Below are 15,623 nucleotides of genomic sequence, written 5' to 3'. Positions count from 1 at the left end.
TGTTGTAAAATCTCCCAAGTCAAGACCACATGGTCACGTTCATCAATTTGAGGCAATATGGTCACCTTAGTTATGGATAATGCTTTGATCTTATGACCAGGTCAGTACTTTCACATCCCTACTTCTCTCTCCATCACACTCTGCTTCAAGTAATTATCTCTTAGTAGGTGTATAAATTCCATTTCCTTCCTTCCAGTCTATATCTCCATAGTCAAAGTCCCCCGTAATAATCACTTGACCTGTGCTCATTGTACTAATTTGCCGATGAATATCTTGCAGATCATCTGTGGATCTCCCTGGCCTATAGCAACAACCAACTGTATGTTTGGTCTTAGTGGCCTTGATCTCACACTAGACTGCTTTAAATAACAGCCACCCACCTGCCTATCTCCTATTCTTTTTGACTGCAGTTCATCTGTTGACATTAGCGGTACTCCTCCTCCTCCAATCCTATCTTCCCTGAAAATGCTAAATCCTTCACATTCTAACCCTGTAACTACATCATCTGCAGTTAGCCAAGTCTCTTTAATGCCTATATCTTTTAGTGAGGTTGCACTAACCAATGCCAAAAACTCTTTCCTCCTGTTCCTGACAAGTTCTGGCATTATTATATAGAAACTGCAACATTCCTTTAGGCCACACCCACTTCCTGAATTGACTACCCTATTCAATCAATACTTTTGTTTGAGAGACTAGATTCCACACTTGGTCATTCTCACACTCACTCGTCTCATGGGTGCCTTCACACAAACTCGCCTGCTTCCACCCTAATTGCTTCAGTTTTTCTGAATTTATGCTTCAGCATGCTCAGTAAAGTTCTCTCTAGACATCTAACACCAAAACACTTTAGATAAAGTCCATCAGCACTACAAATCCTTCTTTCTGTCAAACACAGACCAGAGATCCAAAGCGTGGTAGGAGACTTACAATCTTCACCTTCTCGCTCTTCAGTTTTGCATCTTCTAACAACTGCTTTACATCCTCCCTCATAGAATTTTTCTCACCTCTCATGTCGTTTGTGCCAACCAAGACAATCATTTCCTTTGACTTAGCTTTTGTATCCTAATGGTGTGACTAATATTATGAAATTTTGACCAGGGAAATATCTTTTTTATTTATTTATTTTTATTTATTTTTTTTTTTTTAACACACTTTCATTAAGTACTTCCCTGATCATTGGTCTCCGTATATAATTTTCTCCTTAAGTTGTTTTTCTTGTTTGTTTGCTTGGTGTTTATTACTTTGGACCACCTACTTCCTTCTCTTTTCAGCCCTGCTAATTTTTTTACTTCGTCTGCAATTTTTCAATTTCGCACTTGTGCTGTTAGGGATAACATTTAACCGTGCTGTTTCTTTATTAATGTCCATTTCATTCTCTTTTTAATAACATAATTTTCCATCTTAAAATTGTACTGTCCACTCTACTAACATTTGCTACATTCTCGTCACCTAATAGGCACTCACTTTGGAAACATTTAATACACATTCTCTCTCTCTCCAATTTCAATTTCCTACCACACATCCTTTAATTTTCTCGACAAATACATTTCACACATACTGCACTGCACAAAATCCCACAAATTCAAATCGATGACAATGAAGTCTTTTATGGCACAATCAGTAATACCTTCTCTGTGTAATTTTTCTTTTTAAAATCAAAAGCTGATTCACGAGAAAGAAGGAACCTTTCATGTGAAATTTAATGTTTTGACTTGTATCTTCAAAAATTTCAAAAAGATTTTTTTTTATACATAAAATAAAGCAAAAAATCACTATAAAAGTAAAATATAATATGGGAAGTGAAAAATCAAAAATATATGAAAGGATGAAAATGTATACAAAGGTTAAACATGAAATAACACAAATAAAAACATAAGCCAACTAAACATTTAATTCTTTCAGATAAATACAATTTAAATTTAGTGTTAAAAAAAAACAAACTAGTGTTAAAAAAACAAACAAACTAAAGCCTGTAATATACATATTCCAGCAAGTCAATAGGTATCTGACCATTTTTGAGTAATTCATATAGTAGAAGAAAGACAAGAATCTAGATTGAGATTGCCATGAAGTTGATAAGGTGACAAGGTAGTAGATAGGAATTTTTTTTTTTTTTTAATTTTTTATTTTCGAGTCAAGAAAAATAAGTTATTTTATTCAACTGCCATGCAGACAAGATTGTGAGTTTACAATGTGATTACAGTTCATATTGCTAGTTTCCAGCATTGTAATTTGTATTCATTTTCTTTCGTCTGTCTACCTGCAATTACTTAATGCACACAGAGCAGTCCACTGATTCCTTGTCCATCTATACTGATGACTCAAGATCTGAGACAATTGGTTGTGCTACTGCTGTGTTTCCTGACATTACTATCTCCAACCAAATCCTTTTTTTGCAACTATCCCCTCTGCAGCTGCTAGATCAGCTCATACTTTTCAACGTGCTATATACAGACTACGGACAGTTTATGAGATCAAAGCTAATTGTCCAGTGGCAGGAAACACTAAAAAAAATTGCATGAGATTAAACCTGAAATTAAGCATTGGCAGTCTAGTCAACATACCAACAGAAAAGAGGAAGTTGTTCTTACTAAGCTCTGTGTTGGTCACGCTCATCTTACACATTCTTGTTTACTGAGGGCTAATGACTCACATCTATGAAAAATGCAACATACATACAACATGCATGTCAGCATGTTGTGCAAGAGAGGAATGAAATTTTTACTTCTCACTGAGCCATATACACTCAGGCAGATGTTATCAGATTAAGACAAATTGCATGATGTTTTAAATTTTTATGAAGAATTAATTTATACAGACACATTAGATTATATATTCTGTTTACATGTAGATACTGTATTGCTTAACTTAAATTAGTAAATAATATCTATGTACAAAAAATTATTTTTTATGACTGTTTATTAATACCTTTTGTGTACTACCATAACCTTTTATATGGCACAGTATGACATTTGTTGTCCTTGTGCCAATAAATCATAAATGAACCAACTGTTTAAAAAAAAAAAAAAAAAGTGAGTAAATTACTCGTGCATGAATGACCCTTTGCAGTCATGCTGCCCACCCCAATAGAGTGTTATTGTATCATATTATTTTATATTTAACAAGAAATTATATTATTTTAATTCTTTACCCAAGCAAAGTAAAGCTTACATTTGTCACAAATTGTTGTATATAGAGGCTGTTTACTTCATGTCAGTTGATTTAGTATCCCAAAATGCAAAAACATTTTGGGAAGGATCGCTATTCAAACTGGTTTCGACCTTTATCGAGGTCTCATCAGTAGATAGATAACCCAGGAAGATACCAGAGTTAACTTAGTGTGAAAGTTATATTTTCCTGAGGCAACTTATGTGAAGTCAACAGCTTTATGCTTGCATAAAAAATTAAAACAAGAATATAATTTCTCATCAAGGATATATGCGTCTTAGCCAGGTAAAAAATAAAATTAAATAAAACTTTATAACAGTATCATGTACTTACTTCACCCATTTCTGAATTTTGTCTTTGACCAGCTTTACCAATACTTTTGGAGGCACTTAATGGTTCATCATTTATTACCTCTGTCTTGGAACTTACTTTATGCAATAGAACTATTTTGTCCTCCCACTTCCTTTTCCAGAGTTGTCACTTGAGTTAAACTTCCTAGTCAGAGGCAGTGCCAATTCCTTTGTTGAATTCTTGTAACGCTCAGTATCTTATCTGCATTTCAATGTTGTATTTAGATTCTGCAGTATCCTAAGTATTTCTCGTTCATCAACCTCCATTCCCACATCAGTTCTTGTTACATTTGTCACTGCTGTTACTTCATCTGGTTGATAAGTGCCTGCCTAGCAGTCACTCAGCGACTCAACTGTTTTATGTGCTTCTCTCACCTCCTTGCCATTATCATTCATAAAGGTTATCATCCATAGTCATTGTTCTTTTTACTTGCTGCATAACAAAAGAACTCTAGGATTTCCTTTAGCATGCTCAGCTGATGGCCTCTCATTGGAATTTGTCTTCTTGACCATGCTGGTGACCCTTCTGGACTGTATTTTGTACTTCTTATGAGCTTGCCAATCACCTTTCTCCTTATACAGGGTGTTCGGGATAAATTTGACATATTTATAATTAATTATATTTTTCCGTAAGTTACATGTATTAACACACACTTCTCTTCATTTAAAAGTTTGGACCCTTCTTCATTCATATACAAGATGTCAGAAAGGATGGATAACTGGAACCCACCTGAATCATGGAAGAGAATAACTTGTATCATGATGATTCGTGCCCGCCATCAAAATAAGGATATTACGACTGCTGCCCAATGCTCCCTGAATACAGTAAAAACAATCAGGCATGAACTAGAGACTTGCAATGGTGACTACGAGGATGTAGCAAGAAGAAAGATCCCTAGCAGACGATCTGATTGCGTTCGTACAGCAGAATTCCTCGCAAATCTGCAGGAACAGGTGTTGAAGAACCCTGGCATTGGAATTCGGGCTTTGTTCGTGGAGTTGCTAACTGTAGTCAAGCCCTGGATAACAAGGGTAGCCAATGGTAGGCTGTATGTATGGCAGCAGGATTCGGCCCCTTGCCACACCTCTGGGAAATGTCAAAAATGGTTGTCTGAAAATTTCTACGACTTCACCAGTCCAAATGTTTGGCCTCCAAACTCCCCAGAGCTTAACCCCATGGATTATTTTGTATGGGGCGCAGTTGAAAAAGACACCAATCGCACTTCCAGTAATACAAAAGCCCAGTTAATGGATAAAATTAAAACAGTTTTTGCGGCCCTTCCCAGGGAGACTGTAGCATCAGCTTGTTCGAGGTTCCGAAGCAGAATTGAAGCTGTGATCGATGCTAATGGTGGTTATTTTGAGTAAATCTTGTTGATAGTATTGTAATTAACTCTGCCTGTAATGTTTTTTTGTCAATTCATTAAATTTAATAGATACAAAGAAGATTTTCTTTTTCCTTACGAAACTGTCAAATTTATTCCGAACACCCTGTATATATTATATATTTCTCCTCAGTAATTCTGCTAAATGATATACTGCTTATTCATCTAATTCCTACCTGATTTATCTTCCAACCTTGGATGTACAGTCTGATACTGTTTCTTTCAGATACCCTTTGACTATCTCCATGCTAACATCCTTCCCTTACAAATTCTTATCCAGTCACTGCTTCTGAGCTACATAGCTTGTCATAATTACCTGCCATGTAGTTCCATATATACCCTTTCTTAATTGAAAATTTCAAGTTTGGAAAACTCTGGGAGATTGCTCTCCCCGACTAGGCAGTGTGGTTTACTTGGTTATGGACAGATACTTTGATGCTATCAACAGATCCAGCACTCTCAAACCCCCAATGTCTCCTCTGTCACATGCTGTTTCAAGTAATATATCTTGGTTGGTGAATATGCTTAGAGGGCATGGGGTAGGCTGCGTATGTCTTGAACATTTATTCCATTAAAGTACACATTGCTGTACTATTTCTAGGACTAAGAGAAATCTTTAAAATCCTTGCTGCTCTTTTAGGGGTGCTTAAGGGTCAAAACTGTATAACTGAGAGGAGACCTCCACATAGCCTTTAAAGGAATGCGGAGAACTGACCAGGCTTCTGACCTAATGTCCAATCCTCACCTTCTCGTGGTGCACCCTGTTGGGTATCTACCTAGATACTGAACGAATGAGGGTGGCAATTTGGGATTTAGCTGACCAAATTGTATTCTTATTGGCTTAAACCAATATACAAAATGATGGTACAACATGACAAAATTTCATGCCGGCTGGGGTGTCGCCTGGTTAAACAAGGCCCCCATTATTTTTGCCAGGGAACCAGGGCGAACAGCGAAAAGTCAGCTACTGGAACAAATCTGAAAGCACACCCCAATGACAATATCATATTAAAAATGAGGATATTAGGAAAGAACTTGACATTGTCAGCATCCAGGAATGCATTAGCAGAGCTAATCTCAGGTGGTATGGTCACTTAAACAGAATGGGCGAGGAATGATTAGCAAAACAAGTGTTCTCTGCCAGGTTGGCAGGAAAATGACCCAGAGGAAGACCAAGATATAGGTAGATTGATATGGTACAAAGTGCCTTAGACGATAGAAATATAAGATCTGATAATGTTGGAGTCTTGACAAGTAACAGACTGATTTGGAGGAAAATTGTAGATAGGAAGTTAGTAATGATGTAAATTTTTCATGTAGTACTAACTTATCCTGTACACCTCTTGAGGGTACATGTCAGGAATTTGATGATGATGCTCTTTTATAACTTCTAGAGAAAGCATGGATTCATCTGACCTATTCCACAAAACCTCATCTGTTATTAGTATACATATTCCTAATGGATTAAATGAAAACTTCAAATGTTCTTTGATGGTAAATCAGACAGTGCACTAAGTTTTGTTATGAAATGTTCCATAGTTAAATTCTTTAATTAAATGACAACTCTTTTTTTTTCTTTTCATTTTCATTTACTACTTTTAGAACTTCAATAGATCTTACAGATTTCTCTTAAAGCCCTATAAATAGTAAATGGGAGGGGAGTCCAGTACTTCATCTCACATTGCTTTAATTTAATATAAAATATATGTTATCGTTAATTAAATTAAGGAAATATTAGATCCCACATTGTTTTAAAACCGAATAAGAAACTCAAAGATTGGAATCAGAAAGTTTCATGCCGAATATAGTATCAAAAACTATAAAATATCGGTGAATACTAGCATGAGCTAAATGCAAGTAGTCCTAGAACGTAGTACAAATACGGGCAACTCGTTGCCCGTGTTTGTACTACGTATGTATATGTTTGTGTATGTTATCGTAATATATATTGTACAGGGTGTCCACATTGGAGCTCCTTAGTTTCAAAGAACAGTAAAAAATCATGAAGCAGAAATATGTAAAATTTGGGTTGTTCAAATGTTCCTGAGACTCTACAAGTTTCATCTAGAATTTTTTCCTACATCGTGATGTGGTGGCACTGCTGGACAGAGCTATCATAGTTTTAAACATGGCATCAGAGGCAGAGAAAGCACGATTTGTGTGGTGGTTCGCTGAGCTGAAATCAATCAAAGCAGTGCAATGTAAGTTCTGTCAGGTGTACAAAAAAGTAGCACCCGACCCCGAGAGTATCCTTTTGTTGAAAAAAAATTTCCTGACGACAAGAAGAATTTTGTTTTGAAACAACATGAAGGAGAGAAGCAGCCAATATCAGAAGTGATGGTAGAGATAATTTGCAAGACCTTTGTACAAAGCCTGACAAAACCCGTTAGGAGAGCATCACAAGAACTGCAAATACCCCGCTCCACTGTTTACAAGGTCGTCCATCATAAGTTATGTCTATACACGCACAAAATGCAGGTGTTGCATGAAATCAAGCAAAATGATACGGCACAGCAGGTAATGTTTTCAGCTGAAATTCTGGAATGTGTTGACAAGAATCCAGATTTATTTTCCCAGATTTGCATACGAAGCCACTTTTCAAGTCAGCGGAAAAGTGAACAGGCACAGTGTCGAGATTGGGGGAGTGAAAGTCCTCACTCTGTCATGGAACGTGCGTGACAGTCCCAATGTAAATGTCTGGTGTAGTTTAATGCGAAATGCTATCATTGGTCAATTTTTTTTTTCATGGAAAGCAATATAGATGGAATGATTTACCTTTGCATGCTGCAAAATTTCGTCTTTCCACAACTTGAAGACTTGCAACCTGCACATCCTCTTTCAACAGGATGGTGTCCTGCCACACTGACATTTGGGGGACCAATTCCCTGGCCACTATGATCGCCTGATCTTACCTCACTTGATTTTTTCTTGTGGGGGGGGGGTATGCAAAGGACATAGTCTACACAAAGTCTGTGCAGCCTAGAGAACCTGAAATATTGCATTTCTTGCTTCTGTGTTTTCCATCACCACTGACATACTTCAGAGAACCTGGTTGAAGACTATCATGCATGCTACTAAAGGAGCACGTGGACGTATGCTGATTTTTTTTTACAAAAACTTGGTGAGTGTTCCTTCTCATTTGTGCAATTTCGACACCATGGTCCATACATTTAAGCAGTAGTAATATGTTTAAACTCACAGGATGTCTACATTGGAACCCTGTATTGCAAAATCTTAACATAAAAGTGTCCAAAGAACAATATAATTATTTAGAGATTATAATCTATAAATAAAGATTATAATCAGGGAAACTAAATTATAAAGGGAGGAATGGTGAGAATGTGAGTGTAAGAGTGACAATGTTATATAACTGATGATGGGAATGGGCTTTGTCATGGAAATGTTGACAAGAAGAGAACGATTTCGATTTTCAGGTTTATGTTCATCTGGTTAGGACCAATCAAATGCGTACAAAGATATCGACATGTGTAAGGACATTAGAGAAGAATATAGATCTGCAAGTTGTCCAACTGTGTCAGGCAGACTGCAAACAAGACAATACAAAAGAACAAACAGGTAGATTATTATGTCTGTACACGAATGCTAGGAGTATCAGAAACAGAGGGATAGAGTTTGTTGCCCTAGTCAATATGTTGCAACCTCAGATTGTGGGTATTAATGAGACCTACTAACAGGTGTCGAGGATACAGTATTTATAGGAGAGGAGGGGGGGGGGTACTGCTAATGATATTGGATGACTGAATCCAGTTAAAGTTGAGACTGATGATTGCAGTACTACTACTAACAATATTTCATGTGGCAGTGAGTTTGAAGCCATCTAGTGTGAGGTAGAATCTAACGAGATCAATTACATAGTGGGGTGTTGTTACAGACCTGGTGGATCGGTTGCTTGTGATGAAGAAATGCATCGACAAATAGAAAAGATGAATGTGAAAAGAGTAATCATAATGGGAGACTTTAATTATCCAAATATTGATTTGTGTAGCAGTAGAATCTCATGAGAAGAATGAAAATGCATTTATTGAGCTGTTGCAGGACAGGTCAGGCAGCATGTGACAGAAGGAAGTCAAGGTCAAAGAGTGTTAGATTTGATTATAGTGTCAGAGGGTGTTTCAGTTAGACAACTATTCTGCCTCCGGTTGGTGACAGTAATCATGTGCTACTCACTTGGGAAGTGACTAAGTTTATAAATGTTCCATTCAGAAAAGATTATATGCTCAACTACAAAGCAGGAAATTATGACCAACTGAGGAGTATACTGAGTTCAGTGGAATGGGATCGGTTGCTGAATGGAAAGAATATCGACAGTGCATGGGAAGCATTTAAACAATACTTGAATGATGCGATATCAGAATTTGTCCCAAGAGTTTGAAGAACAAATAGAGTAGGAGTCAAATGGATGTGTAATCTTATTAAGCAAGAAATTTATAAGAAAAGGGCGATGTGGAAGGAATACTGTGTGCATAAGGATGACGTCCATTATGAATGTTATAAGTAGCAGGCTAGAATAGTCACAACTGTTGCATGGAAAGCAAAGTCTGAGTGAAAAGAAACTGTCTCTGCGTGCTAAAGACATCCCTCAAGAATTCTTCGATATGTTGCAAGTAAAAGAAAGAATGAATATGAAAGAATATAACTCTTCTAAATCCTGATGGTATGAGGGTTACAGATGCAGAAGAGTTTGTTCAGTTAATGATTTCCCATTTTGTTAAAAGCTATCAACCTGGTGTACACAACATTGAGCTCATTGTTACCTCTTCACTAGAAGAAGAAATGCAGGTGTATGAGAACAAGGTATTAGAGCTGTTGCACAAACTGAATAAGAATTCAGTAATAGGAACTGATGGGATATCAGCACGTGTGCTAAAAGAGTGTTCAACTGAAGCTATTCCTTTTGACCAGGCTGTTTAATATGAATCTCAGAACAGGAAAGATTCTGCAGGAACAGAAAGAATGTATGGTAATTCCACTGCACAAGAGTGGTGCAAAGTCTGTACTTTGCAATGAACAACATGGGTTTACTAAGGGAAGATCATGTTTTAGCAACTTGCTGACATTCTATAACAATGGTACCATTGAACTAGACAAGAGGAATGGATACACTATGATACTTTTGGATTTTGCTAAGGCTTTTGACAGAATACAGCATGGCAGATTGCTGCATAAATTGGAGAAAATGGGTTTTGATTATAGAATTAGCATGGTAAGAGGATGGCTTACTTACAGATATCAAAAAGTGATAAATGGGGGATGCGAGTCTGCAAGATTTAAGTTAACTATTGGTGTACCACAAGGATCGGTGCTTGGTCCACTGTTATTCAATCTGTACATTAATGATATTGGGAAGGATTTCATAAACGATATACAGCTATTTGCTGATGATGCAAAGATAGGAAGGGTAATCAAGAATGATGCTGATATGCAGTACTTGGAGAATTATTTGAATAGGCTGGAATTGTGGGCATGGGAAAATGTATGTCAGTTCAATGTTAGTAAATGTAAAGTCATTCACTTCAGCATGATTAGATGTATCCAATGTCTTATTGTATTGGTGAGATTAGGCTAGAAGAAATTGATGAGGCTAGGTATCTTGGAGTGTTAATAGATAGGAAGTTGAATTTCAGGGGTCATGTGGCAAAGATTGCAAATACAACTCAAAAGATAATTGCAATGCTGAAACAAAACACATGTAAAGATAAGGATGAGTGTTAAAAGGAGAGTGTTAAAAATGATATCAGGTTGTGGAATACTGATTATGAAGACAGATTGAGAATTTGTAGACTGCAGACACTAGCAAACAGGAGAAAGAGTGGGTATCTTCTGAAAGGGTCATACAGGTTTTCAATTGATGAAATTCTTCAATTTATGGAGGGTGGGGAAAGGACGAGAGGGCATCCTTGGAAGCTGAGAATGAAGGGGGCAAGGACTAGATTTTTCTCTCATAGGGTGGTACTTGATTGGAATGGATTACCATTGGATGTTGTGAGTGCAAGCAGTGTGGATGAATTCAAGAATAAGTATGATAGCTGGTGTGTGTGCAATATGTGGCCTCCCTCTGTGAATCTCTGATTCCCTGAGGTCTCTTTTAATAATAATAATAATCATAGCAATTCCTTCATGGAACAAATTTTGGACATGACTTATTTGAAGAAAAGTTAAAAATGATAATGTTTTGGTGAAGTTATGAGAAATTATTTACCTCTCGTGAAGGCACATGTCAACAGCAGTATTAATTATACAAATAAATCCATGACTGAAGTAGTCATGTATGGGTTCTTCTGTGTGACATGTTTGATGTCACAGTGTATATTGACTGACAATGAGAGAATCGTGTGTAGGGGGGGGGGGTCGAAAATTTAACGTTATGGATTACACTTCCATTTCAATACTACTTGTTTATTTTTTGAATTCTGAGGACAAATTCCGATATTCATCATTGATGTTTTTTTTTTTTTAAATACTTCACAAGTACTGTCAATATCCCTCTCATCTAGCAACCGATGCTGTGCAACTGAATCTAGTATTCTGTCATAATTTTCTGCATTTTAGTTCTCAGCGTTTTACCTTTTTTTTTTTTTTTGAATGAATTATCCATACACTTAGCCATTTCCCGGGTCAGTACAGCACGATCATCACTCTCGCCAACTGGAAGTAGAATAATCTGATCTGACATTCTTTGACCTCGAGTTCCTTCTTTCACATATTGCTTAAGGAAATTGTCTTGCAGCATTTCAAGAAATTCCAATTCATTCTTCTTGTGAGATTTCATTGCTATCCAATCACTGTTTAGATAATTAGTCACCTATGATGATTAATCATTTAGTACTCATTAGATTTATTTATAAGCACTAGCAACTGATCCACTAGGACTGTAGCAAGATCCCACTATGTATTTGATCTTACCTCACATCCTATGGCTTCAGTGAGTCTGCAAAATGGAGAATTGTTATTAATATTGCATAGCTCTCTACTGGACTCAAATCAAAGTATATGATTTGATATCATTTAGTACTCTCCCTCCTAAAAATATTGTATCTTTGCCCTCTAATACCAGTTAGTATATCTTCTTCCAAGAGCCAGGTCTTACAAAGAATAAATGCAACATAAGTTGCATTCATTCTTTTTTGTATATTCACCTCTATAATCTGCATGACCCAGTTGGACAGTTCAGATCTTTGATTCATATCTAATGCTCTACTTATGCAGACAAAAGTCTGAAGTAGATAAGCACATGGTCATTTCATCATAATCATCTCCATGAATAAGCATATTCTTATCGCTAATTGCTTAACTTAGTTGCTCTTACACATAGATTCTTACTCATTCCTCTCATAGTCTAGTTTCCTCAACTCTCTGCATTAGGTCTCATTCCAATACAGAAAGTCAAGGAAACTGTATTATTTTGATATACTTGGAGTAATTTCTTCCCTCACCAAGAATAATTAAAATATGGTCATATTGGTTAGGGCACTATGGGTCTGTGATTGCTAGTACAGTAATAGGATTTTTAAAGATAAACCTGATTAATATTTCATCATTTAAAATATATGAATACACACAAAAAATATATATATATCAGGCAGAGCAAGGATATTATGCCTGAAAATTGAGTGCTTTTAGTATGAACCTCAGGACTAGAATTTTCTCTTGGAGAGTGGTGAAATCAGTCTATTGTTGAGAGCTTTGTCAGTAACTGTACTGAAGAAAACATACAGTAGGTATTGTTTGTAGAAGAGAGTCTGGACTTCTGTAGTGATTATGATTGCATGGAGATTTCCATGCAGTCATAATTATATATAATATACCCACCTTTACAATGAGTTGCCCTTGTGTTGTACCACCTTTAGACTTGAATTACGTTCAGGTGCAAACTTAACTGTTTGCTTACCTGGGATTAGGAGTAAAATAACCAAGTTTATAAAATTACTTGGTAACCCTAATGTGTATATATATATATATATACACACACACGCGTGTGTGTGTGTGTGTGTGTGTGTGTGTGTGTGTGTGTGTGTGTGTGTGTGTGTGTAAGCAAGCATATTAGTTTCATTGAATCACCTTTCAGTTCATCTGCTTTCTGACAGTGTATTTTGCCTTAATGCATTGCTTTTCCTGAAGGCTTTCTGTTCATTTGATGACTACAATTGGGACTGGTCCTTGCAGCATGTCAGTGCCACTTGTTTGTCTTCACCTCTTACTGCCATGGTTGCCATTACACCTAGAGTGTTCCATATAGGTGAATGGTGAGTGTTTTGACAACTTTAAAATAATTATGTAATTTGAATTTCTTGAATTCTAATTAATGTTGTTTTTGTGAATAAGAACAGTTATTATCGGCATTCTCTATTTTAAAAAAATGCAATTTTCGGATGATTGCAAAAAATTATTTTGTAAAATCAGCTTTTAATCCTTCCAGATGTTAATTTATTAAATGTTTCCATTTAATTTTTGCTAAGTTAAAGGATGCCAATTTATTTTCAAAAAGAGTAAAATTGTCATTTTATAATTTTCCCTTTAGGGCTTATATATAAATTACACTGCTTTCCTGTCCCGCTCCAAAAAAAGTGCCATATGTAACAATTGTCTTTTTGATTTACTCTTACACATGTGCTCATTTTCAGAAATCTGTAGTTATAGAACTTCTTCATGGACATATGCTCTCACACATCTACCATACGTCTCAAATTCATTCGTTGTTCTTGCACACAACTTGTAGGAATAGCTCCTCTCTCATCATATGATGGAAAATTTCATCCTGGGCATCTTTCATAATCCTCCTCATGTTTTCTTATCACCTGTTTATCAAACTTCTCAAGCCATGTTCTCTCATAGTCAGAATTCCAGAGGGGATTACTGATTATACCATTCACAAAACTGAGATGATTTATGGTACAAATTGTCATTGAAAACGAAAAAAAAAAAAGTTCTTTCTGGTACAGAGAGTGAGTGCACAACTTTAGTCTTTCAGAGGTTTTTCAAAAATAATTAAAACCAGATATTGACCTTAACCGCTCTTCTTATTCATATTGGACAGCCATTATTTTTGCATAATGGCTGTTCAAATCTGCAAGCATTTGGAGTTATATAAAATTTGGCAACGGTTTGCAACTTTATGTATGTCATGAATAATACATGAATATTATAACTATGCATCATGAATAAATAATTCATGATGTATAGTTAATATATGTAGCTGAATTAAAAACCGATATTTATTTAATTATTATCTGGTTATTATTGATCTGGAGAAAGTGTATGATAGAGGACCAAGGCAAGAAGTCTGGAGGTGTCTGCGGGAGAAGAAGGTGCCGGAGAAATATGTCAGTTGGTGCAGGAGATGTACAGAAATGTGAAGACAAGAGTTCAAACCTGCCTGGGAGAGACAGAAAGTTTTCCAGTGACAGTTGACTTACATCAAGGGTCAGCATTAAATCCGGTCCCGTTTCATATATTGTGACGGAGGAAGTGAGAGAAGACGCGCCTTGGACTATGTTGTATGCAGATGACATCATGCTGTGTGCAGAATCAAGAGAAGAAGTGGCAGCCAAACTGGACAGTTGGAGGAAAGTACTGGAAGAGAGAGGTATGAGACTGAGCAGAAGTAAGACCGAGCATATGTGTTGCAAAGTGGATGGCAGCCAGGAGACAGATCTGGAGCTGGAAGGAAATGTCATCAGGAAGATCAGTGACTTTAGATACTTAGGTTCAACAATAAAAAAGGATGGTGAGGCTGAAAAGGAAGTGGGATGCAGGATACAGGCAGGACAGAGGAACTGGAGAGAGAGAGAGAGATGGCTGGAGTGCTATGTGATAAGAGGGTGCCAATCAGTCTAAAAGGCAAAATCTTCAGGACAGTTGTGAGATCAGCTATGACGTATGCTTTGGAAACTGTGGCCCTGAGGAAAAATAACATCAGCAGGATGGAGGTAGCAGAGATGAGAATGCTTAGGTGGATGTGCGGTGTGACCAGAAAGGATCAGCTGAGAAATGACTATATAAGAGGAATGGTGAAAGTTATGAACTTATGAGCAAAGATACAGGAGGCAAGGTTCAGATGGTTTGGTCATGTGATGAGGAGGGAGGAAGAGTATGTGGGAAGAAAGGTCATGCAGATGGATGTGCAGGGGAAGAGGAAGCACGGATGGCCAAAGAAGAGATGGTGGAGGAGGACTTGAGGGTGAAGAACTTGGATGTGGCTACAGCCCAAAACAGGAAGTTGTGGAGGAGACTCACCACAAACAGCAACCCTACTTAAGTGGGAAAAGCTGCAGAAGAAGAAGATGTATATTTAAAACCACTGCTTTAGCATCCTCACAGTGAGCATATGGAAAAATATAAAACAGCCAGTTTAATTTAACATCTGTATGTACCTAAGATTTTTTTTTTCTTTTTCAATTTTCAAGTTTGATTTAACACAGCATACTAAGCATGGCATTAAAATTACTCTCACAGAGGCATTGATATACTGTGAAGCAACATTGTGCATTATGTGCAAATTTTAGTAATACCAATAGAAAAAAGTGCTTATTTCAAAAAATGCTAGAATAGTTTGGCAATTAGTAAAGATGCACTTAGAGCTCAAGAATATTAGTTTTTTGCACAAACGTATAGGGATCAGCTTCAATAGCCAAAGCTTGTCCTGTGCAATCTCATAGGACCATAGGAATAGTTTGTTATAGTGATGAGTTTGCTATTTTGA

General features: G+C 36.7%; 1 protein-coding gene across 4 annotated transcripts in view; it reads left to right on the top strand.

Annotated features, from left to right (window-relative positions):
* The window catches only part of Mgat2 (alpha-1,6-mannosyl-glycoprotein 2-beta-N-acetylglucosaminyltransferase), a 210,597-nt gene that overhangs the window by 167,836 nt on the left and 27,138 nt on the right, over nt 1-15,623 (top strand). For all 4 annotated transcript variants that reach the window (XM_090393162.1, XM_090393160.1, XM_090393164.1 and 1 more), the window contains exon 8: nt 13,043-13,167. In XM_090393162.1, the coding sequence (XP_090249288.1) occupies nt 13,043-13,167 (125 nt within the window). The remainder of the gene's footprint in view (nt 1-13,042; nt 13,168-15,623) is intronic.

Source organism: Typopeltis vanoorti, chromosome 5 (genome assembly GCF_054136105.1).
Source record: "Typopeltis vanoorti isolate ZY-2024b chromosome 5, IOZ_Tvanoo_1.0, whole genome shotgun sequence".
NCBI lineage: Eukaryota > Metazoa > Arthropoda > Arachnida > Uropygi > Thelyphonidae > Typopeltis > Typopeltis vanoorti.
This window is presented reverse-complemented; position numbering and strand designations above follow the sequence as displayed.